This window comes from Colossoma macropomum, unplaced genomic scaffold, assembly GCF_904425465.1.
Source record: "Colossoma macropomum unplaced genomic scaffold, Colossoma_macropomum, whole genome shotgun sequence".
Lineage (NCBI taxonomy): Eukaryota > Metazoa > Chordata > Actinopteri > Characiformes > Serrasalmidae > Colossoma > Colossoma macropomum.
Window position 1 is genome coordinate 35327907 of NW_023494802.1, and position 23520 is coordinate 35351426.

The window sequence follows — 23520 nt, forward strand, 5'->3', positions numbered from 1 at the left end:
CAAATATAGCATGAAAGCAAAAACTGGCAAAATGAGTTATAAATTTATACCTGAATGGACAAAAATGAGTAGATTTTTTTAAAATAAGTTTGATTTAACTCTCATTATTTGTATTTGCAACAAATTTCTGACATTTTGATACTCAATATTTTGCTCATGGATTTTAGAATTTTGGAAAATTATTTGAAACTTTTGGTACAAAATTAACTCCATAGTAATTATTTTAGATGTGCTCCTTAAAAAAGCATTTCAGAAATAAATGACAAAAATATAGCTGTGCCAACTCTTTAATGATCACTTGCACATGACAGAATATAAGCCATTAAAGTGAAAGTTAATGCTAAATCACACAGTGCGTAAAACGCAGCCTCCAAACAATTTCAACATAGTACAGACATTATAGAAGCATCATACTTAATAATATAATATGTGATTTAAAACATCATGATTATGATACATAGCATAAGTGAAATGGGCGTGACCAGCTTGTTGCAAGGTGAACTGGTGAGGAATAATGTTATAAATGAAGGTATTTAAGGCATGCATAGTGTGGAATATAAAAATAAAATATTGGGATATTGTGCCTCTTCAGTTTTACATTCCTTCTTTGTCATGCAAGGTGACCCTTAAAAACTGCACAGGAATGATGTGGGTCCCCAATCCTCTTCACAGTGAACTGTCAGAGTGAATTTCTGCCTGATGGAATTCTGTATTTGTTTGTCGTTGGAATATCTTCTGTAGAAGCGCCTTCAAATGATTCCTTGCTTTTTTACTAGCGAAAATGTAAATCACTGGATTAACACAGCAGTGGGAAATAGCGAGTAATCTGCAGAGATGATATGCATATTTAAGATGAGCAAAGACACTACATTGTGTAAAAAACTCAATCTGATGATGAGTTAAAGTCTGCAGAAATACCACAATGTTATAAGGAGCCCAGTTTACAAAGGACACCACCACCATGCAGAACACGAGTCTTACAGTCCTGTGTTTCTTCTTTGTTTGGGCCTTGATGATGGTCAGAAGAATTCTTATGAAGCAGAAGCTCATGACAGAAAAGGCAACAACCAAAAAAATGTTCTGCTCATATGTGACACCAAGAATGCCTGAAATGGTGAAATATTGACAGTAAAGTATGTCAGGGTATATTGGGTCACCTATGATGCTGAACTCTGGCAAAGCTGCCAAAAAGCTCACCACCCAAGCAATGATGGGAATCACTGTAAAACTCTGCCATCTGCTCCAGTCAGACAGAGGATGGACCACTGCTACATAGCGCTTAATAGTCATCAGTGTCAGGAACACAATGCTGCTATAAAATCCAGCAGAGAAAATAAAGTTCACAGTTTTACACATAAAATCAACGCAAGTCCATCTCCAGATGAAGTAAGAGGCCCAAATTGTAAGTCCAAGAATGAAGATGAGGTCAGACAGAGCCAAGTTAAGGATGAAGATGTTGGTCAGTGATTTGAGGTTCTCGTAGAGTCCAAGGATCACCAGAACCAGGATGTTACCAATGAGACTGGGGAGAACCACAATGGAGATGAATATGAAAAGTACAGTAGGGTTAAATTCGATCTCAGCCTCCTGGGGACATGTTTCATTATTCATGGAAGGATATGAGTAATAGTCTTCGTATTCTTCTATAGTGTTGTTTTCTGTAGTGTAGTTTTCTGGAAAGCAACGAAAAGATTGTTAAACATGTAAAGAATGATTCTGTTTTGCTTTACACACACACACACACACACACACACACACACACACACACACACATATATATATGGGCCATATCAAATGTGCTATCTGGGAAGCTTGAAACAATAGAAGAACCCTTTTTTGGTGCTATGTAGAACCCTTTTCAAAAAGGTTCTATATAGAACCACATACAGCACATTCTCTATCAGAAGAACCATTTCACCATGCAAAGAACCTCTGAGCATGCAAACGTCATTTAATTGACTGTATATAGCGATCAGTCTTATCGAGAGAGACACTGCAGTCATGTTTCAGTCAACAGCACTATTGACTATAGGATTTGAACTGCAGTCGCCACCATGTAACGCTATGTCTAATCACAGCGCAGCAGTTATGAGGTTAACTGTGTTTAAGACTCCACAGAGTCTCCGTGTCTTATTACAATCACGATTTTCCCCGCTGAGGTGAGGCAGTCCACCAATAGTCCACAGCAGAAAATTATTGGGGTGGTACTGCACCAGAGGGGGCGCTCGAGAGCGATGAAGCTTGTTGAGCCCGAGCCGATCAACGAGCTCTGTTCCCGGGACGAGGCTGAGCCTCATCTCGCTCACGCGGATCTTGAAGAATGACAGCAGAACAAAATACTGACATTCAACACACCAACCAAGAGGGCGAGTACATGTCTGTGAACAAGCCTGCACTGAGACATGTTAAGAGAATGCACTGGCATTATTATTATTATATTATTATTATTATTATTATTATTATTATGTTTTTTCATCGGTAAGATGAAGATACATTATCAGTTCTTCATTAGTTTACTGGACTCTGCTGCCTTCTGTCGTGTATATTCCCCACACAGACTTCAGTCTTTTCACATTTACGTTAAAAGAACACAATAATGATGGATGGATATACTTTAATTTAGCGCATTCATTTTTTTTACAGGCAAAAATGGTTCGTTTTGGCGAGGTTTGTCGATTTTGTCCGATATTTGCCGTTTCAGCTCCTGTTTTAAATACGCAGAAAAACACACACCAGAGAGAAAATTCTTCTTTAGTTCGCTAGTAGTGATGACAAATCACAGTGTTGTTTTAATAAATGACTAAAATAGTTGACATAAATGTCATTTTCTTACCCATTTCTCTTTCCCAAATGCTCGTCTGTGCCACAGAGAGAAGTCGCGGAGAAACAGAAACTAACAGGGATTCAGTTCTGAACAATAGTAGCAGGCTCTAACAGGCGGAGCATCTCTGTGAGTTTGTTCTGACCCAGATAGCAATGAATATTTGGCTCAGATGTGGCCCACATCTGCAGTTCTCTCATGGCCCACTTTTGGCCTTGATGTACAGCATTGACTCAGGGTGAGTCTGGCTGCCTCAACTCAGCCACAGTTCCACCATATATGGGCCAAATAAATTTACCATATGCTCACCTTACATGGGTCATGTCTGGGCCAAATCAGGGCCAGAGGACTTAACCTCAGCTTCATCTTATATGGGCCAGATGTCATGTGTGTTGTAGACCAAATCTGGGCCAAATTAAATTTACCATATGCTCACCTTACATGGGCCAGGTCTGGGCCAAATCAGGGCCAAAGAACATAACCTCAGCTGCACCAAAAATAGGCCAGATGTGTGCCAGATCAGGGCTATACCATACACTTACCCCACACTGGCTATATTATGTTATATGTTATATACATTACATGTTATGGGCCAGACGAAATTACCTTCAATTTAAAGTTCTCCTTAAATGGGCCGGACATCAGGTACCTCAGCTGGCATTTCAATGTTTATTTATGGTTGAGTCAATGTTGTGAATCAAGGTTGAATCATCTTTTAATTTTGGTTTGTTTTTCAGACGTTAATGAACAGAAGTGGACATAGCAGAACAATCAACAGTCTGCTGCAGTTTTAAGAACATGATGTGCATTATCATGCATTATACCAGTATGTACTGTATTACTTTGTAAAAGTCACCGATTCTTAAAACTCACCTCTATGCATACATGAATTTCAGTGACAACACTAGAAATCATTTGGAAACAACAGCTTTAATTGTCTTACAAAAATATACAGACCTTGCACAGACAAAACGGGTGGAATAGCAAGTATATGGGTAATAGTTACCAGGTATTAAAGAAAAAATAGTTACAGGTGTTAAAGAAAAATATGGAATGTAGAGTGTGCAGTACACCATTGTGCTTGATTATATGTATAGACTCATTGTCCATTTTATCAGCTCTACTTACCATATAGGAACACTTTGTAGTTGTACAATTGTAGTCCTTCTGTTTCTCTGCATACTTTGTTAGCCCCCTTTTACCCTGTTATTCAATTTTCAGGACCGCCACACAGCAGGTCTTATTTGGGTAGAGGATCATTCTCAGTGACACTGACATGGTAATATGTGTGGTGTTGCACAGAGTCATACTGAAGTGTTGCTTGAGTCTTTAAACACTTAAGTATATCTGCTGGACTGAGAATAAATTACCAGCCAACAGCATCCTGTAGGCACTGATGAAGGACTAGAAATTAACTAACAAACTGGGCAGCAACAGATGAGCTTACATCTCTAACTTCACCTCTAAAAGGACTAACAAGGTACAGTAGGTATGTATTTGGATACAGTGGAGTGGACACCGTGTTTTAAAAGTCCAGCTGGGTCTGATCCAGTTGTACCAACACAACCCTCGATAACACACCACTACCATGTCAACATCACTGCAGTGCTGAGAAGGAAACCACCTCCCAAATGAAACCTATTCTTGGTCCTGATCACTGATGAAGGAGTAAACAAATTATGCTGAGAAACAGATGGACTACAATCTCTAATATGTTGTCTGCAGACTTCAGATTCTGATCACGTGTAAAATCTAGAAGGAGGCAGGAGGTGAAAAGCATGCAAGATGCAGGCCAGCCCATACTGTGCTAGTTTATACGATATTACAAGAGAACATATGTTAAACATGAATCTTTTGTTATGAAGTGGAGCGTTTTTTAAATTGAACTTCTATCGAGGCAGTAGATAAGCAACTACCTCGTTCAAACATCCTTCATGCCGCAGTGCTTCTCAACATTAATGCTACGGTTGTTTACTCAACTTATGCTAGTGAAGATGTGGATCATCATGGAACAAGACAGACGAGTCACTTCAGCTTACTGCAATTGGATGGCACGTTAAGTTATTTATCCCTGCCTGTCGTTTGTTTAACCATTAATTCCGATTCAAGTGTTAGTGGTGTTGCTTTCCACCCAAAGCAGCCTCTTTTTTGCCAGTTTGCGTGTTCCACCTTAAATGGTGCAGCAGGCCATGTAGAAAATCACTTCCTGACCTCTTTCTGCAGTTCACACCACAGCAATGCAGTGACATGATGTCATATGCAAACAGGCTTAGTTAGTTAAACTAATTTAGGTGTATAAGAAGTGTCCAGTGAGTGTATACATAGAGATGTGATTATTGATTAAGAGACCCTTATTAGTCCCACAATGGGAAAATTTCACCACCGCAATCTAGCCTATCTGTACAGTGATCCGCATACATGCTAGTGAACACACACACTAGTAAATAAGCCGTACCTGCATTTTCAGCCAGATCAGCCGAGACTCTCAGATCTCTTGCTGTCTGCTGTCTTCGTGTAAGCAGCCATTGTTGTGCTATCTTGTCCTTAGTTACCGCTGACAGAGCAAGACGTACAAACGATCTATACAGAATCCGATATCAAACAACCAATAGGAATATTAACATGCTGTGACATTGTTGATTGACAGCCCCTTTATTAGCATAAGGACAAGGAAATACAGAAATAAATAAATAGGGAAATAAATAGTTTGTAACATTTTACTATAATTTACCGTTAATCTACAGTATGGTACCTGTGTACCAGTGTTCCTCTGTGCTATCATTTCATATGTACTATTCTTGTTTAGTGTTTGCCTGATTATAGACTCATGAATACTGACATTAGCCAGTGTAAAAGAGGCCTACAGATCCTTAGATGTTAACCTGGGACTCTTTGTGACCTCCTAGAATATTATATGCTTTGCCTTGGAGTCATTTTTGTTGGATGACCACTTCAGGGAAGGGTAACAATGGTGTTGAATTGAGAAGAAAGCCTCTGCTGTCAAAGGCCATCAAACTCAAGCTCCTACAGTTTGCCAGAACTGGAACTTTCAGTGGGAAGTGTTTTATAGTCAGATGACACCGAAACAGAATTTTTGGCAACAAACACCAGAGATGAGATTGGTGTAGACACAAATATAGCCATATAGAAAAGAACATTATCCCCGCTCTGAAATAATGGTGGTGGATCTGTGATGTTGCAGGCCTGTTTTTCTTCCAAAGGCCCTGGACAGCTTGTTCAGGTACATGATATCATGGACTCAAGAACCTCTGAAACCTGACTGCCTTAGCCAACATATATGCTCTGAAAAAAATCTGGTCTCAGTCTTGACGTGGAATTGACTAATATGTAATGTGTGATATTTAGCCTAAATATTTAACCTAAAATTATTGTTTGTATTATGCTATACTGTAGTCTTAGTCAAACTTTACATTGTAACTTGAAGCAGTGCTGAGGTTATTCTTTGTTGCTTTCCTCTTTCAAAGTCAAATGAACATAAACTAAACAGTATCCATATTTATTATGAAATGGAAACAATCACATTGTAATATCTTATATCACAAGACTAGTTCATGGAGACCGGACTCAAGTACTACAACTCTACATGACAGATACTCTATATGTGCAAAAGTATACAGATATCCCTTCTAATGAGTGAATTCAACTACTTGCTGACACAGTTGTTCAGCTTGACCTGCACTTTCTATTGGTCAATTCCAACTAATTTGGAGTGACAGGTCTTCTGAACACATAGCCATGCCCACTCCAAGAGCTGTGATCTGAACATGGAGAAGAATGTGCTGAGCTGTCCAACATTAATGTTGGTCATATTTATTGATGTAACACACTCAGATTCCTGTGTTGAGCTGTTTTAAAAATATATTTTGGAAACTGAAGTATTTAGGAAAACATAACTGTTGAACAAAGCTGTATCATCTTTTGAGTTTGCAGATGTAGTGCTAGCTAGCCTAGCATTGTCTGCTAAAGGGCCAACTAGGTGAGCTTTGCAGCTGTTTAAACAGTGAAGAGTGGACAATTCCTCTGATTACTGCCAGCTATGACTTACTGCTGCCATAAGATAGCTGATGTTCAATCACTACAAAGGGAATAAAGTTGGCATGTCATGAATGGCTGTTCTGATTTGTCTTTTATAAAGGATTTTATGTCAGTCTCTTCTTGTTTCTATCCACTCTGTGTCAGTCGCTGAAACAGGCTTTGCATCTCATCACGTCCATTTACAGAATGCTGCTGCTCCAAATCACTGCAGTGAACTAATATCAGATATAAGCAGCTATTTCTATTATATAAGCAGTTTAACTCCATTCCCAGTGTGTCTCTCCTAGTTATCCCTAGAGGACCGTGCTAGGCTGGTTAGCGCTAGCAGTTTGAAACTCGAAAGGTGGTATAGCTGTGCAGGTAAATGCTCTCTTCTAAGACCCACCCCCTGTTAAAAAAGTGCCAAAAGTCAGAAGCAAAAGAAACATTTCAGAAGCAAAAGAGGGATTCCAGTAGCAAAAAAATGTATCAGCAAATATAAAAGAAATGAAAGCCAAAACTGGCAAAGTGGTGTAATAAATTGATACCAGAATTTTTATTGAAAAAATAAGTTTGATTTAACTGTCATTATTTGCATTGGCAACAGATTTCTGACATTTTGATACTTAATATTTTGCTTGCGGATTTTAGAATTTAACTTGAAATTTTTGGCATAAAATTTCACAAAAACTCCACAGTAATTACACATGACAGAATATAAGCCATTAAAGTGAAAGTTAATGCTAAATCACACAGTGCATAAAACACCCGCCAATCAATTTCAGCATAGTACAGACATTATATAAGCATCATACTTAATAATATAATATGACATTTAAAACATTATAATAAAAAAATGTATTTGTAGCAGAGTTTAATATTTTACATAGTTACATGGGTGAAATGGGCGTGACCTGCTTGTTGCAATGTGAACTGGTGAGGAATAATGTTATAAATGAAGGTATTTAAGGCATGCATAGTGTGGAATATAAAAATAAAATATTGGAATATTGTGCCTCCTCAGTTTTACATTGCTTTTGTGTTAGGTGACTCAGGAATGACATGGATATTCAATCCTGCTTCACATTGAACTGTAAGAGTGAATTTCTGCCTGATGGAATTCTGTATTCGTTTGCTGTAGGAATATCTTCTGTAGAAGCGCCTTCAAATGATTCCTTGCTTTTTTACTAGCAAAAATGTAAATCACTGGATTAACACAGCAGTGGGAAACAGCGAGTAATCTGCAGAGATGAAATGCATAGTCAAGATGATCGGAGACACCACATTGTGTCAAGGGGTCAATCGGATAATAAGCTAAGGTCTGCAGAAATACCACAATGTTATAAGGAGCCCAGCTCTCAAAGGACACCACCACCATGCAGAAGATGAGTCTTACAGTCCTGTGTTTCTTCTTTGTTTGGGCCTTGATGATGGTCAGAAGAATTCTTATGAAGCAGAAGCTCATGACAGAAAAGGCAACAACCAAAAAAATGTTCTGCTCATATATAACACCAAGAGCAGCTGTAATGCTGGTATAATCACAGTCATATTTATTAGGGTCTGTTGGGTCAGGTGAGGCTTTGCTTATAACTAAGTCTGGCAAAGCTGCCGAAAAGCTCACCACCCAAGCAATAATGGGAATCACGGGAAAACTCTGACACCTGTTCCAGTCTGACAGAGGATGGACCACTGCTACATAGCATTCAATGGACATCAGTGTCAGGAACACAATGCTGCTATAAAATCCAGCAGAGAAGACAAAGCTAATACCTTTACAAATAAAACCACCAACCGTCCAGCTCCAAATGAGATAACAGGCCCAAATTGTAAGTCCAAGCGTGAAGATCAGGTCAGACAGAGCCAAGTTGAGGATGAAGATGTTGGTCAGTGATTTGAGGTTCTCGTAGAGTCCAAGGATCACCAGAACCAGGATGTTACCAATGAGACTGAGGAGGACCACAGTGGAGATGAATATGGGAAGTACAGTGGAACCAAATTTGATTGCAGCCTCCTGGGGACATGGTTTATTATCCATGGAAGAATTGTTTTCTGGACAGCAAAGAATAGATTGTTAAACATCATCATCATGATCATCGTTGTTAACCGCTTAGTCCAGCTAGGGTCTCGGTAGCAGTTGGGAGAGCAGAGAATCCCAGACAACCCTGTCCCCCGCAACTTCCTCCAGCTCATTCCCGGGGACCCCAAGCCGCTCCCAGGCCAACCTGGAGATATAATCCCTACAGCGCGTCCTACGATGACCCCGGGATCTTGACCCACCACGATCTCATTCTTTCGGTCATTACCCATAGCTCATGACCATAGGTGAGGGTTGGGATGTAGACCGACTGGTAAACAGAGAGCTTCGCCTTACGGCTCAGCTCCCTCTTCACCACTACAGTCCGGTACAACGACCGCATTACTGCTGCCGCCTGTCCCAGCCTGCGGTCGATCTCACAATCCCTCTTCCCATCACTCATGAACAAGAACCCAAGATACTTAAACTCCTCCACTTGGGGTAAGTCCTTTCCCCCTACCTGGAGTAGGCATGCCATCCTTTTCCGGGCTAAGACCATGGACTCAGACTTGGAGATGCTGATCCGCATACCAACCGCTTCACACTCAGCTGCAAACTGCTCCAGTGCGCGCTGGAGGCATCCATGTGATCCAGCCAAAAGAACAACATCGTCTGCAAATAGCAGAGACGCCACCCTTCGGCCTCCACACATAATGCCCTCCTGACCACGGCTACGCCTTGACACCCTGTCCATGAATATCACAAACAGGAGTGGAGACAGGGCACAACCCTGGCGGAGTCCAACGCTAACACTGAAAGAGTCTGACTTAATGCCGAGTATACGAACACAGCTCTCACTCCGGGAGTACAGAGATTGAATGGCCCGGAGTAGCAGCCCCGGCACCCCATACTCCCGGAGGACCACAAGATATCTCGGGGAACACGGTCGTAAGCCTTCTCCAAATCCACAAAACACATGTAGACTGGGTTGGCAAATTCCCATGCCCCCTCAACAATCCGTGAAAGGGTGAAAAGCTGGTCCATTGTTCCATGGCCGGGATGGAATCCGCATTGTTCCTCCTCAATCTAAGGTTCAACTATCGGTCAAAGTCTCCTTTCTAGCACCTTGGCATAGACTTTCCCAGGGAGGCTGAGCAGTGTGATACCCCGATAGTTGGCACACACCCTCCGGTCCCCTTTCTTAAAAATAGGGACCACTACCCCGGTCTGCCAGTCCAAGGGTACCGTTCCCGAGGTCCATGCAATATTGGCGCGCCAGCCACGACAGCCCCACAATATCCAGAGTCTTAAGCATCTCCAGACGAATCTCATCCACCCCAGGTGCCTTGCCACTGAGGAGCTTGCCAACTACCTCAGTGACCTCCACCAGGGAAATGGAGCTTGACACGCCAGAAGCCTCTGGCCCTGACTCCCATGAGGGAGGCATATCTCCCGGATTAAGGAGTTCCTCAAAGTGCTCCTTCCACCAACCGACAATATCCTCATTTGAAGTCAGAGCTTCCCCACCCCTGCCGAACACAGCTTGGGCGAAGCCACCCCGACCGCTCCTGAGTCGCCGGACAGTTGTCCAGAACCTCCTCAAGGCTGACCGAAAGTCTTTTTCCATGGCCCCACCAAACTCGTCCCATGCCCTGGATTTTGCTTCTGCCACCTTTTTTGCCGGTCGGTACCTATCTGCTGAGTCGGGAGTCCTCCGGGCCATCCAGTCCCTAAAGGCCTCTTTCTTCAGCTTGACGGCCTCCCTCACCACCGGTGTCCACCAGGTGGTTCTTGGGTTACCGCCCTGACAGGCACCCACAAGCTTTTGGCCACAGCCATGCCTGGCAGCTTCCACAATGGAGGTTTTGAACAGGGTCCATTCAGACTCCATGTCTCCTACCTCCTGCCGGACATGAGAGAGCTCTCCCGGAGGTGGGAGTTTAAATCATTCCGAACAGGGGCCTCCGGCAGTCATTCCCAGCACACCCTCGCTATTCGCTTGGGCCTACCGGGTCTGACCATTAGTCTTCCCTGCCATCTGATCCAACTCACCACCAGGTGGTGATCAGTCGACAGCTCAGCACCCCTCTTCACCCGAGTGTCCAGAACATACGGTCCCGAGTAGATGAAACGACAACAAAGTCGATCATTGACCTTTCAGCCAAGGAGCTCTGGTACCACGTACACTTATGAACATCCTTGGGTTGGAACTTGGTGTTCGTTATGGACCATCCATGCCTAGCACACAAGTCCAATAACAACTCACCATTCGGGTTTAGATGGGGCAGGCCGTTCTTCCCAATCACACCTCTCCAGGTCTCCCAGTCATTGCCAACATGAGCATTGAACTCTCCCAGTAAGGCTATGGAGTCTGTAGGCGGGACCCTTTCCAGAACCCCGACCCACTTGCTCCAAGAAGGCCAAATACTCCGACCTGCTGTTTGGTGCATAAGCACACACAACAGTCAGAGTTTTCCTCTCTGCCATTTTAATTTGCATTGAGGCGACCCTCTCGTCCACCGGGACAAACTCCAACTGCACGGCTGCCAGCCGGGGACTCGTGAGTATCCCCACACCCACCTGGCGCCTCTCACCCTGTGCAACCCCGGAGTAGGAGAGGGACCAACCCCTATCAAGGAGTTTGGTTCCAGAGCCGACACTGTGGGTGGGGTGGAGGTGAGCCCAACTATATCTAGTTGGTACCTCTCAACCTCCCGCACAAGCTCTGGCTCCTTCCCCCCCAGTGAGGTTACATTCCACGTACCAAGAGCCAGTTTCTGCCGCAGGAGCCTAGGCCACCAGGGGCCCCCCCGCAATCTCCCACTGCCTATACGGCACTGCACTGCTCCCCCATGCTCGACCTTGCGGGTGGTGGGCCCACATGGTCCCCCCACGTTGCCTCTTTCGGGCTGAGCCCGGCCGGGTTACGTGGGATGCCCAGCCACCAGGCGCTCGCCGGAGGACACTACCCCCAGGCCTGGCTCCAGGGGTAGGTCCCGGTGACCCTCTCCCGGGCAGGGTACACGTTTGTATGTGTCCATTTTTCAAAGAGGATTTTTGGATCGAGTTAGTCTGGGTCTTCACTCCAGACCTGTTTCGCCCTGGGAGACCCTACCAGGAGCATACTGCTCCCGACGACTTAGCTCTGAAGATCCCTAGACCACACAAGCCCGTCCGCCTCGACAAGGCCCCGATCCAGGAAGGGATTGTTAAACATGTAAAGTCGTAATATGACCATAATATTATGACAACAACAACAATAATAATAATAATAATAATAATAATATCTCACATGACCATTACAACTGACATACATCAGCACGGTATATATACAGTTGCTGAGTTTAACATTAGAATGTCATTAGAATATCCTTATTGACTTCAATGCAATTAGCATGGATGCTAGTTAACCACATTTTTTGTCTATTTCTCCACTGTTAAAAAAGATGGTTACTCAAGGGTTCTTTAGTAAAGACAATAGTTCTATATAGAACCATGAACACTCAAAGAACCATTTGCATGCATAAAGGGTTCTTTGCATGGTGAAACAGTTCTTTAGATTTTTATAGAACCTTTTTGAAAAGGGTTCCTCTGTTGTGACAATGTCAAGCTTGTAACATAGCTTAATGCTACACAGAGGTGCTATATAGAACCATATACAACACATTCTCCATCAATCTGAAGAACCATTTCACCATGTACAGAACGCTTTGAGCATGTACATCGTTCTTTCATAGTTCTATTCATTTCATAGAGCCATTCTCTTTACTAAAGAACCATCTTTTTAAGAGTGAATACTAATTCTGTACAGTAAACTCAACCCTGTTACTTTCAAACCTTTTACTCATTCAAGCCACTGAGTGACACTGTCTGAGATCAACACATGCATGTTTGCTGAGATTCAATGTTCAAAATGATTGAAAAAAATGTATAAAGCTTAATTTTTTAAGAGTTTCAAGGTCTAAATGGCACCCCAGTCATTGGGATCACAACAGCTAGATTGAGTTTCCATCAGCTGTGCAAGAGAACGAACTCTTTCCGTCACGTACAAGAAATGGACCAAGTAGCAGCTCGGGACAAAGCAGGTTTATGAGGAGCCTGGCCACTTCCTATTTCCCCTGTTATATCAAAAACAGGACTGCAACACAGCAGAGGGTGCCTGCGAGCTCTGCTAAATCAAACACATTTTCATAGATTTTGATGTTATTTGTATTGAAAATCACCAGCCAAAGTAAAAAAGCTTATATTTCGCTTGTAGTCTACACAGGCGAAACACAGACAAAATAAAAGCTGTGAAATTTTCCACAAATCAGCTGCGCAGTTTGAACCTGGTTTCATCTGAGAGCTTGACTTCTGAAGTTATAAGCTTTACAAAATAAAACCCTAATGTGTAATATTGGCAGATTTGGGCATGGAAAATGATGTCATCTGAATTCACAAATCAGGACTAAAAAATGCACCAGTGTCCTGTACTTTTTGTGGTTTAGAAAAGGAAATAATTATCCAGCTGTTTTTCCGATTGCTGCTATCTCCATTTTTGTCATTTTTCATTTTTTTGAGCTAGTTTGAAAAAGACAGCTGCCCTTTATGTTGTGTCAAAATTTTATGATGAACAGACCAACAGAAATTCAAAAATCTAAAATTACTTGGGAAAAAAAAATTCTCCATTTACTTCCATTGAAAGTTAAAAACATTTTTCCTTCTCTTGTAAAGTTACCTTCAGGGAGATATAAGGTTTTGTTCTGACAGCAGTGCAATGTACTTATACTAAAGTGTTTTGATGTGGAAAATTGTGTAAGAAGAAAGACTGGACACTGTATTATATTGGATGAAGTATCAAACAAAAAAACAAAAAAATGCAGATGCACACAGACTTCCCTCTTTTCACATTTACATTTAAAGAATACAATAATGGATTGTTTTTGATGGAAAAAATGATCATCCTTGAGTGAGCGTACAAACCAAAATTAAGTGGATTTTGCCCAAATTTTGCCATTGCAACTCTTTTTTTTTAATATGCAGAAAAACAGCTGATAGAGAGAAAAGTAGTGACGACAAATCATAACATTGTTTAAATAAATGACTAAAATTATTGACGTAAATATCATTTTATTACCCATTTCTATTTCCCAGATGCTCGTCTGTGCCACAGAGAGAAGTCGTGACTAACAGCTATGCAGTTTATCCAACAGTTCTGGAGCAGTACTGGTTCTAATGAAGGTTCTACCAGGCGCTGTATCCTTTGAGGTCGTTCCGGGGCTTTTCTAGAGTCAGACAGTGAACTTCACCCACATAGTGAGCATGTATCGGCCTGCTGGCTTGATAGGATCAGCACTCCGCTAACTTACTATCACTTCTGATCCACCCACAGACCACCCAGATTACTGCCCTGTGTACAAGCTCTGACTAGTTTCTAATCCCCTCAAACATATTTTAAATGCACAGAGCCTTTTATTTACATTGTAAAATACTTTCATGATGAACACAACTCCACTCCACACAACACAACTGATGGTCTCAAACACATTAAGAAGACAAACAGTTCCACAAATGAACTCTTGACAAGGCACACCTGTTAATTAAAACCATTCCAGGTGACAATTGATGGTGTTTTGATGTGGGTTTGATGAAGATACATTTTAAAACTAAAGAAAATGAATTATATGCTGTAACCATTCAGCAGAATCCAGACGCGTGCGGATAAAACTAACAAGATTGGTTTTATTAACACTTGGCAAAAACGTAGTCAAAACACAGGCATGGGTCAAAACCAAGAAGTGCAAAAAGATCACGAAAGTAATCATATCACAAAGCAAACAAAACAATGGGGCAAGACTAAAGATGAGGTCAAAAAGGCAGGCAAAATAGTCAAAACACAAATCCAAAATACCAGGCAACAGTACAAAAGGGAACAGGCAAAAAGCAGAGTCAAAAACAGAATCAAGTAATCAGAAATAACGCTCAGTAAGTTCTCAGGGAAGCAATACCTCGCACTGATACTCACTAAACCCGGGCTTATATATTACTCTAACTAAACACATGACTAGGCACACAGGTGAAGCTAGTCAATACTCAGGGGATTGGGAACGCTGATAGGTGTGTGAGTGCTTGTCAGAAGTCATATGATCCCCGCTTGACTTGTGGGTAATGGAGTCCACTTGAGACTCCGATTCAGAAGGGACGTTTGAAGTCACATGATCTTCAAAAGGAGCTTGGGAAATGAAGTCCGTTTCCGTCTGAGAGTTAGTACAATGTGTGACATATGCACTATATTTTACATAATCTGCATGTGTTCAGTCTACAGAGTGTGTGAATAGCTTATGAGTGTTTTTCTGTACGTGTTTTTTTTTTGTTATTGCTGTGGAATTTGCAAATGTGATCAGTATCATTTCACAATTATTAATTTACAACTTTTTACAACTTCCAGTTTTTCTCTTAGCAGGGGTGGAAAAAGTACTGAAAATCAATACTTAAGTAAAAGTAATTTTACTGTAGTAAGTTTACTTGAGTACAAATAAAAGTATTGATAAAGTAAATTACTAAGTAAGAGTAAATAGGTTGTTTACTGAAAAACTACTTGAGTAAATGAGTTACTTTTTTGTACATCCCCAATCACAACCTGAAAATATTGTAGTGTGTTCAAGAAATGGTTTTACACATTGATTTTGGGTTCTTCTGAAATTCTTCTGAAGAGTTACTTCACAGGGTTATTTTGCTAAGGGCTCATATTGTGAAGGGTGGAGCCATCTGGCGTGTGTGTGTGAGCAGAAAGCTGATAGAGTCAGTCATGTTTTGAGTAGCAAATGAGCTGTGAGAGGAAGAGGAAGAGGAAACCCTGCTTATGTACAGCATAGCTGTAGCCAACAACAGCTGGTTAATGAAGCACCACAACTACAAAAATTATGTCACTGTCCACATACTTATGGACCTGACTGTATACAAAATCATCATTTATAGGGTACTTTCTATTGAGAGGTGTCTGTCCCAAACCCTAACTGCTTAATTTCAACTCATGAAAATAATATTTTAATTTTTATGCATTTTTTCATGTTGTTATTTAACATATCTGTTTGATTTTTTTTTATTTGGACAGTTAACTATTTTGAGTCATCCTTTGTAGTGTCAATAACACATCAACAACATATAAGTGATGTAGCAGTAGTGCAGCATCTGAGTACATTGAGGTAAATATCTAGATGTACTGTTTATACGTTATTTACATTAACTAGATGTATTGTTGATATGTTACATGAAGTAGACAGTAGGTAGCAAAACCTAATCCTAACCCTAACCTTAACCTCAACCCAAAACCTAATTCTAACCCTCACCCTGGCCCTCATCCTAACCCTAACCTTCTTTACGGTATCCACATAATTTTTTGAGTTGAGTTCGAGTCAAAACAGAGACTTGGACACATTGAGTCCCAGTCTAGACCAAGACTTTGTAGTAGTTAAGACTGAGAAATTGTGTAATATGCAATAAAATTCAGAATCTATGATTGTTAATTCTCTTGAACTGTTATTTAAGTGACAAAGAGTACAAAGTACAAAGAAATGACTTTTAATGTTTTGGCTGACCAGCTTGATTGTATTTTGTAAATATAAACATATTTTGAATTTGATGCCTGCAACACACTCAAAAAATGTTGGGACCAGGGCAAAATAAGAGTGAAAAGTTTAGAGAATATTTAAGTTACACTATTTTGAAACATTCCGGAATAAGTAGGTGAATTAGGTGAATAAAAGGAGCATACACCAAAGGACATTCACCATCTACTGTGCCTTATATTGTGAAAAGATGTATGTCAAATGTTAAAACTGAGAAATTGTGTTGTTTTCTGAAAAATATGTGCCCATTTTGAATTTGATGGCAGCAACATATTTAAAAAAAAGTTGGGACACTGTTTACCACTGTGTTGCATCACCTTTTCTTTTAAATCTCTCTGTAAAACACTCTGTAAGTGTTTGGGAACTGAGGAGATACTGCTGTAGTTTTGAAAGTGAAATGTTTTCTTGTTCTTGCTTGATGTAGGATTTCAGCTGCTCAACAGTTTAGGGTCTCCTTTGTTGTATTTTTCATTTCATGATACACCAAATATTTTCAGTGGGTGACAGGTCTGGACTGCAGGCAGGTCAGTTTAGCACCTAGACTCTTTTTACTACAGAGCCATGCTGTTGTAATACTTGCAGAATGTGGTTTGGCATCGTCCTGCTGAAATAAGCAAGGCCTTCCCTGAAAAAGACGTCATCTGGATGGCAGCGAAGGCCTCTCTAATAGTGTAATATTATGGAGTGGACTGATGTCAGCATTTATTGATCATTGTAATGCTTTTATAAGATAATGCTGTGAGCAGTTGATGAAGGTCACCGTCCCACAAACATTTGCTGTAGAAGCGTCTTCAAATGATTACGGAATTTTACATCAACAAAAACATAAATAACTGGATTCAAACAGCAGTGGGAACAAGCGAGCAGTCTGCAGACATAAAACGCAGAGTCATAATGAATGAACACATCACACTGTGTAAAAGTGTCGGTCCGATGAAAAAGTAAGGTGAGCAGAAACATCACAATGTTATAAGGAGCCCAGCTGATAAAGAACACCACCACAATACAGAAGATCAGTCTTCTAGTCCTGTTTCTGTTGTTTCTCTGGGACCTGGGGATGGTTACAATAATTCCTATGTAGCAAAAACCCATGACTGAAAAGGCAACAACAAACAAAATGTTCTGTTGATATGTAAAACCGATGATAGCTTCAATGCTGTAATAGTCACAGCAATGTTTATTATCTGTTGGGTCAGACATGACTTTGTTGTACAGTAACTCTGGTGATGCTGCTGCAAAGCTAAACACCCAAGTAAGGATAGGAAAGACAAATCGCTGCCATCTGTTCCAGTTTGACCGAGGATGGACCACTGCTACGTAGCGCTCAATGGACATCAGCATCAGGATCACAATACTACTATGAAATCCAGCAGAGAAGATAAAGTTCACACTTTTACACACAAAATCACCAAACGTCCAGCTCCAGATGTAGGAACAGGCCCAAAACGGAAGTCCAAGAGTGAAGATCAGGTCAGACAGAGCCAAGTTGAGGATGAAGATGTTGGTCAGTGATTTGAGGTTTTCATAGAGTCCAAAGATCACCAGAACCAGGACGTTACCAATGAGACTGAGGAGGACCACAATGGTGAAGACTATGGGAGCTGCAGTGGATCCAACTTTGATCACAGCTTCGTTTTGATGTGATGTATTATGATATTCATAATATTCATAATATCCAAATGTGCTATTTGCATATTCTCCCTCTTCACTGTTTTCTGGAAAGCAAAGAAAGATCTGTTTAACACCTACAGAGCACTTCTAGTCACCAGTTCATACTAAATTAGAGCCCTTTGCTGCTCTCAGTCAGAGTGAAGTGCTTTAATTATCATTGTGATAATGATGAACAATTTGGATGAAGTAAAAACACATATACAGCATTTTCTTACCCATTTTTCTCTCCTGAATTGTTGCCTGTGTCACTTGGAAAGAGGACTGAGGACACTACAACACAGAAACAGAAGGACTAAAGGCAGACATTCACTGTTTTCTGTCAAACTCACACTGCATTTGTACATGTAAAGCCTACAATATACTATCTGCTCACACAGCACTAAAATATCAGTCTGACTGACATGCTGTTGATGATTTCCAATAAAGCCTAACAAAGATGCTGAAAAATAAGCATGTCGCTTTGCAACCTTGTGCTACACTGTGACCTAAAACTGAAACAAGGAAAATAAAAATATGTACAAATGTACAGGAATATACTTACAGAACAAGTATCAGCTTTTGCAGTCTGCACTGGAAACATGAACTGTTTCACCTGGAGGGTCAGAAGAGTGTGCTTTCTACTGTCAGGCTTTTGATCAGTAGAAGGAACTGCATATAATGGCACTACTGGCTGCAGTTCTCTCTGAAAGAGGAATTGAAACAAACTGGCATTTCTGAAAAATGACATTTCTGGATATTTCGTGAACTGCACACTTCCCATGAAAACTGAGGTGGTTAAGACATGCATAGGGATTTCTTAATCTTGTTTGTGCAGCTCTGAAGTAACACCAACTAATTTCTGTTCATTGTTTTAACCAACTAAGCAACATATTGTTGCTGTCCAAAAAACAAAAACAGGTATTTCTATGTTTTTCAATTCAAAATTTTCTACTTCATTTAAACACAGCAGCTGCCTTTAAGCTTGTGTGAAAATTTAATGCCAATTGGACCAACAGAAATGCTCCAAAATTGCTTAGAAAAATATCTTTACACTAAATTGCATTTAAAGTTTTGACTATTTTCTACAGAGCCCTGCTGGTGACATCTTGTATAAATAAAAAATAATGCATGGCCACACCATATTAATGCGTGAGAATGAGATCCTTATGCATAGCCGTAACTTAGTAAAGCATGGGAATGAGATTCTTATGCATGGCTGCAACTTAATTATGCATGGGAATGAGATATGAGATCATGGTAAACGTGGGAATGAGATCATGCCTTGCTAAGTCATGGCCACGTATTAGGATCTCGTTCCCACGCCTTACTAAGTTATGACTTAATTATCTTGTTCCCGTTGCCTTACTAAATCGTGGCCATGCATTATTTTTATTTATACAGAATATCACCTGCAGGGCTCCGTAATTTTCACACTTTCCTGTAAGGCTGCCATTTTGGAGATAATTGTTTTTTCCAGTAAAAAAACAGAAAAATGAAAACCTTTCTGAACATTGTTGGAGGAGTCTGTTAACCGGTTTGCTATCTGACCAGCTGTTCAGCCTACTGAAAAAGTATGGAGTGTAGACCAGTTACCAACAACCTGGTAACAATGTCCTGATGTCTCACATTATTATGATGATTATTATAATTTTATTACTCATATAGTTATTATGTTTTATTTTTTAAATGTACTTTTTTGTAACTGTAGTTATACCTAATGTTATACAAAAAGCTGGTCTGAGAGCTTGTTGTTTCCACCAGCACCACATGTAGAGGGGAAAATAAACAGCCTTTTCTGACAAAATGACTGTCTACATCTGCTTCATTTCAATGTATATATCTCTGTCATCAGCTGGTAATTTAAATTTAACATAAACCTGTGATTGAGACAGCATCCATCATCTACACACATTGATTTCATGGCATAAAACAGTTCTCCATTAACACTACATTGGTTTTATGGTATTTCAGTTACTTAATGCTTAATATGATGTTGGCACATGTTGTTGTATGTTTGATGGGAACTCTGACCTAGCGTTCAGTTGAAGGCTGCTGTGAATGGGCAATAACATGTACTGGATTGATGTCAGCAGTTCCTGATCATTGAAGTGCTTTTATAAAGTAGTGGTATGAACAGTTGATGAAGGTCATCATCCCAGAAACAGTGTTAAACAGCTCTGCTGAGTATCTGTTTAGATTCTGTTCTAGCAACAAAACCATCCATGCATCCAGATCCTCTTAACTGTGGTTGGAAAAGCTGCTGACGATGTAGAGTGGTCGACCCCTGTCTGCCCAACTGAAACTCAGTTATTCCCCATGCAGCAGTGAAAAGCTCAGAAACCAAGACACAACAAGACCAAAATGCTTGAATAAAAAACATCTTCTCTCATTTTTTTTTGTTGTTGTTTGTATTTCATTCCAAGTTATTAGTTTGAAGCATTTATTTAAACTTCTTTTGCCTCTTGAGCTCCAACATGCCATCCTCTTATTATCAGTGCATTTTTTTAGTTAATTATTTATTAAATTGGAGAGCATTAGATCAAATTTTGGCATACATAAAACTGGCAGAATTAATTTCTATCTTTCTCATTTAATGGAACTTCACGTTAAGTCAACATCGAAACATTTTCTGTAGAAGTGTTCTTAAATAATTTGGGAATTTTACACCAAAAAAAGACATAAAGCACCGGATTAAGACAGCAGTGGGAATAAGCGAGCACCGTGCAGATATAAATAGCATAGTTAAAATGAATGGACACATCACATTGTGTTGTCGTCTGGTGGAAAGTCAAAAACCTCAGAAACATCACAATGTTATAAGGAGCCCAGCTGATAAAGGACACCACCACCATACAGAAGATCAGTCTTATAATCCCGTGTCTGTTGTTTGTCTGAGACCTGAGGACGGTCTGAATAATTCTTATGAAGCAAAAACCAATGACTGTAAAGGCAATAACAAAAAACATAGTCTCGTGATATATAACACCAACAATGGCTTTAGTGCTGTTAAACCCACAGTCATATTGGGTTGTCTTAGAGTCTATTTGGTTAGCTATGATTTCACTGTACAGTAAGGATGGCAAAGCTGCTGAAAAGCTGAACATCCAAGTAAGAATGAGAATCGCTACAAAACTCTGCCTGCTGTTCCAGTCAGACAGAGGATGGACCACTGCTATATAGCGTTGAATGGACATCAGCATCAGGAACATAGTGCTGCTATAAAATCCAGCAGAGAAGATAAAGTTCACACCTTTACACATAAAATCACCAAATGTCCAGCCCCAGATGTAGGCACAGGCCCAAAACGGAAGTCCAAGAGTGAAGATCAGGTCAGACAGAGCCAAGTTTAGGATAAAGATGTTGGTCAGGGATTTGAGGTTTTTACAGAGTCCAAGGATCACCAGAACCAGGATGTTACCAATGAGACTGAGGAGGACCACAGTGGAGATGAATATGGGAGCTACAATGGATCCAACTTTGGTAACAGCCTCATAGCTACAAACGTCATTATGAGAAATATCATACACATAATACTCAGAAAAGTCATAATATACAGGTGTAACACTTGCATATTCTCCATCTTCACTGTTTTCTGGAAAGCAAAGAAAGGACTGTTTAACACCTACAGAGCACTTCTAGTCACCAGTTCATACTAAATTAGAGCTCATATACAGCATTTTCTTACCCATTTTTCTCTCCTGAATTGTATCTGTGTCACACAGAAAGAGGACTAGGACACTACAACACAGAAACAGAAGGACTAAAGGCAGCCATTCACTGTTTTCTGTCAAACTCACACTGCATTTGTACATCTAAAGCCTACAATATACTATCTGCTCACACAGCACTAAAATATCAGTCTGATTAACATGCTATTGATAATTTCCAATAAAGCCTAACAAAGATGCTGAATAATAAGCATGTAGCTTTGCAACCTTGTGCTACACTGTGCACCAAAACTGAAACAAGGAAAAAACATTACATACAGATTTGTAGGAAACAACTCTCAAAAACAGTTGAAGGTGTTTGAGCTGTTTACAGAGCGAGTATCAGCTTCTGCAGTCTGCACTAGAAATCCAGTCTGTTATGTCCGGTATGTGGGAAAAATGATTCAATCAAATAATATATGAGAAGTAAGGCAGCTCTTCCAGTACTGGGTAACGAGAAGCCTCACACATTCATCATCTGACTGTGGGTTATATAGGCACTTCAGACAGTATAATGCTTGTGATTGGTTCCAGAGTAAAACTACCAAATATGGAGTTTCGAACATGGCACTTAAAACAGTGTGGGAACATGTAACCTTCAGTGGTTAACTTAAGTTCAGAACAGAAGCTCTAGAAGAAACTGACAAATTCATTTCAATAAAGAGCAGAAACCACAGAGACAGACAGTGTCTCACTTCTCGCTTACACAGGAGATATCTGCACCCTGTACATTTCATAAAAAGACTGACTGTCTGCATATTGGGTTGCATCTCTTCTGCAGGTTACTTTGTTGCCAGACAGAAAGTTAACGCTGTTTGATTAAAGTTAAAAACATGATGAATATAAAAATACAGCTTATGATCAGGATATAAGATTTTTCTCACGTGGATCAGCAGTTTATGTGTTCAGGCTTCTAAAAACATCAAAAACCACAACTTTGGCCCAGTAGATGAAGCTGCACATGACTGTAAAACACTTCCCTCTTTTAGCACTACTGTTTCACTTCCTTTATCATTGTCACTGCATGAATTGCAATGTGTAATCATTTGACATTCTGTTAAATGACAGTCCGGGTTGCTCAGGTTGGAAGACTGAATGTGAGAGGGTGAGAGAGTGTGAAGTTCTCACTGAAAGCTCTGACATTTTCAGTCAGTTCTCATTATTTAATTCAGGCAAGTTGTTTGTATTCTCCGGTAGAGAATCCAGTGAGAACAAACTAACCACAACACATTCTAAGAAAGTATAAGGCAGGCTTTCCCAAAGGTCTTGGTGGTTTAGTAGGTTTCTATTTGTTAGCCCTTTTTTTCCTTCAGATGTTTTATATAAATGGCATTTTTACATTATATAAAGGTTATATACAGTCATAGGCAAAAGTTTGGGCGCCCCTCGTCAATTTTTTTGGTTGAAGTGAACATGTCCTCTACAGACAACACACTTCTGTAACATTTTAAAATATGGCCTGTGCAAAAATTGTGGCACATTTTATGTTTTATATTTTTCTCCAATGTGTTAAACTCAATAAAATGTCATTTAACCAGAGGTTATATCATGTGGATAAAAAAATAATTGTGGATGTACTTTCCAGTGGATATAAAAAGTCTACACATCTTGTAAAAATGGCAGGCTTTTATGTTGTAAAAAACATTATACCAAGTTAAATCATGTCAGAAATTTTTCCACCTTTAA

General features: G+C 40.3%; 3 protein-coding genes and 1 pseudogene across 3 annotated transcripts; all 4 read right to left on the reverse strand.

Annotated features, from left to right (window-relative positions):
* Nucleotides 1–271: 271 nt before the first annotated feature.
* On the reverse strand, nt 272–2982 carry LOC118822651 (chemokine XC receptor 1-like). The gene is made up of 2 exons (XM_036591844.1): nt 2834–2982; nt 272–1673 (listed from the first exon to the last, which is right to left on the reverse strand). The coding sequence occupies exons 1-2, from the start codon at nt 2835–2837 to the stop codon at nt 667–669; spliced, it is 1011 nt and encodes a 336-aa protein (XP_036447737.1). The 5' UTR covers nt 2838–2982; the 3' UTR covers nt 272–666.
* Nucleotides 2983–7937: 4955 nt separating this feature from the next.
* On the reverse strand, nt 7938–10185 carry LOC118822893 (chemokine XC receptor 1-like). Its single transcript, XM_036592221.1, has 2 exons — nt 10116–10185; nt 7938–8905 (listed from the first exon to the last, which is right to left on the reverse strand). Exons 1-2 carry the CDS (start codon nt 10183–10185, stop codon nt 7938–7940), a joined length of 1038 nt encoding a protein of 345 aa, XP_036448114.1.
* A 6902-nt stretch (nt 10186–17087) lies between these two features.
* Nucleotides 17088–22828, reverse strand: LOC118822978 (chemokine XC receptor 1-like). The gene is made up of 4 exons (XM_036592320.1): nt 22114–22828; nt 18690–18830; nt 18364–18418; nt 17088–18192 (listed from the first exon to the last, which is right to left on the reverse strand). Exons 2-4 carry the CDS (start codon nt 18726–18728, stop codon nt 17234–17236), a joined length of 1053 nt encoding a protein of 350 aa, XP_036448213.1. The 5' UTR covers nt 18729–18830; nt 22114–22828; the 3' UTR covers nt 17088–17233.
* LOC118822977 lies at nt 19780–22090 on the reverse strand (annotated as a pseudogene).
* Nucleotides 22829–23520: the final 692 nt, after the last annotated feature.

Excerpts from the sequence above, each read along its gene's own strand:
- LOC118822978 (XM_036592320.1), bottom strand. The coding sequence starts at position 18,728 with ATGTTTCCAGTGCAGACTGCAAAAGCTGATACTTGTTCT. Across the intron at positions 18,419-18,689 it reads CAAAAGCTGATACTTGTTCT|TGTCCTCAGTCCTCTTTCCA; the intron begins GTAAGTATATTC and ends TCTGTGTTGTAG. Across the intron at positions 18,193-18,363 it reads AATTCAGGAGAGAAAAATGG|AAAACAGTGAAGAGGGAGAA; the intron begins GTAAGAAAATGC and ends TTTGCTTTCCAG.
- LOC118822893 (XM_036592221.1), bottom strand. The coding sequence starts at position 10,185 with ATGCTTAAGACTCTGGATATTGTGGGGCTGTCGTGGCTGGCGCGCCAA. Across the intron at positions 8,906-10,115 it reads TTGCATGGACCTCGGGAACG|AAAACAATTCTTCCATGGAT; the intron begins GTACCCTTGGAC and ends TTTGCTGTCCAG.